At 44.1% G+C, this 1,064-nt stretch overlaps 1 protein-coding gene across 2 annotated transcripts in view; it reads right to left on the bottom strand.

The window, feature by feature from the left end:
• Positions 1-1,064, bottom strand: part of LOC131881975 (uncharacterized) — a 64,405-nt gene extending 63,341 nt beyond the window's left edge. For both annotated transcript variants that reach the window (XM_059228974.1, XM_059228975.1), the window contains exon 1: positions 638-1,064. In XM_059228974.1, the coding sequence (XP_059084957.1) occupies positions 638-935 (298 nt within the window). In that variant the 5' untranslated portion in view covers positions 936-1,064. The remainder of the gene's footprint in view (positions 1-637) is intronic.

Below are 1,064 nucleotides of genomic sequence, written 5' to 3'. Positions count from 1 at the left end.
GGCCATCCCGTGCTCAAAGCAAATGCTTTCAGGGTCTTTCCAGTAAATGAACCCCAATTTGGAGGTAAGCTGATACCTCCTGAGTTTTGGTTAACTACTCCTTCGAATATCAGCTTTTTCTTTGTTCTTAAACAGTCACTAGGTATGCCATAGAGTAGGTTAAACAGTTTGAAATTGCCCCCCAAACAAACAGCTGACACTGGTACATGGAGACAAAGAGTAGACAACCCCTTGGTGCGTAAGACATTACTCGTTATTGATCTTGCTTGCCTAAATAGGAGTGTACTATCAAAACTACTTGATATGTTATATTTTAGTTAAATAATACTGGAAAACTGGATCGAATTGCACATACGAGGACGAAAATAAAAGCGGCACGTTTGATTTCCCCTTACTAATTCACAAGCCCAATAAAAAGTACCAAGTATGGTGGAGTAAGTGTCATAAACAGGCTTGCTTGGAAGCGCATTTGGTCGTTTAGAATGCAGCTTATTTAGCATTGCCCTTGCACATCATGGTCCTACGTTCTGCGATTGGTCGTCCATGAGATCACAATGGTAGGAGCATGAACGAAGATCATTTCCCTTTGTGCCTTTAATGGCAACCAAGATATGAGGCGACTTTCAACATGTCTTACCTTTTGGACTGAGAATGGAGTCCTCACTTCGGTTCCTGGCTCGAAAGACGGGTTTGTTGGCACTGGAACCTTGACTTCGCCCTGTTTTTCTGATCTTTTGTTCCACCAGACGGGCAGGATTGGGATTGGTAGTGTTTGTCGTGGCATTCGAAGCAGCACTGGATGTCGAAGATGATGATGAGCACGAGATCTGTCCGACGACAGCCGATCCAATCACTTGTTTTTGTGGCATCACTAGAGGAACGCCAAAACTGGAGAAGCGTTCCAAATTACGAGAGCTCAGCTCTTGGAGCTCCATGATTTGAAGTTTTGACAGATCGCCACTCACTCAGTCTCCAGGCGATAAAAACGAGGAAAGGATCTTCTCGAGAACTGCTAGAAATGGTGTAATCCCCCACTGAGACTTGGAACATGACCAAATCTGGAA

This window comes from Tigriopus californicus, chromosome 6, assembly GCF_007210705.1.
Source record: "Tigriopus californicus strain San Diego chromosome 6, Tcal_SD_v2.1, whole genome shotgun sequence".
In the NCBI taxonomy this organism is placed as follows: domain Eukaryota; kingdom Metazoa; phylum Arthropoda; class Copepoda; order Harpacticoida; family Harpacticidae; genus Tigriopus; species Tigriopus californicus.
Note: the sequence above shows the minus strand (reverse complement) of the source record. Positions and strands in the feature narration are given on the sequence as shown.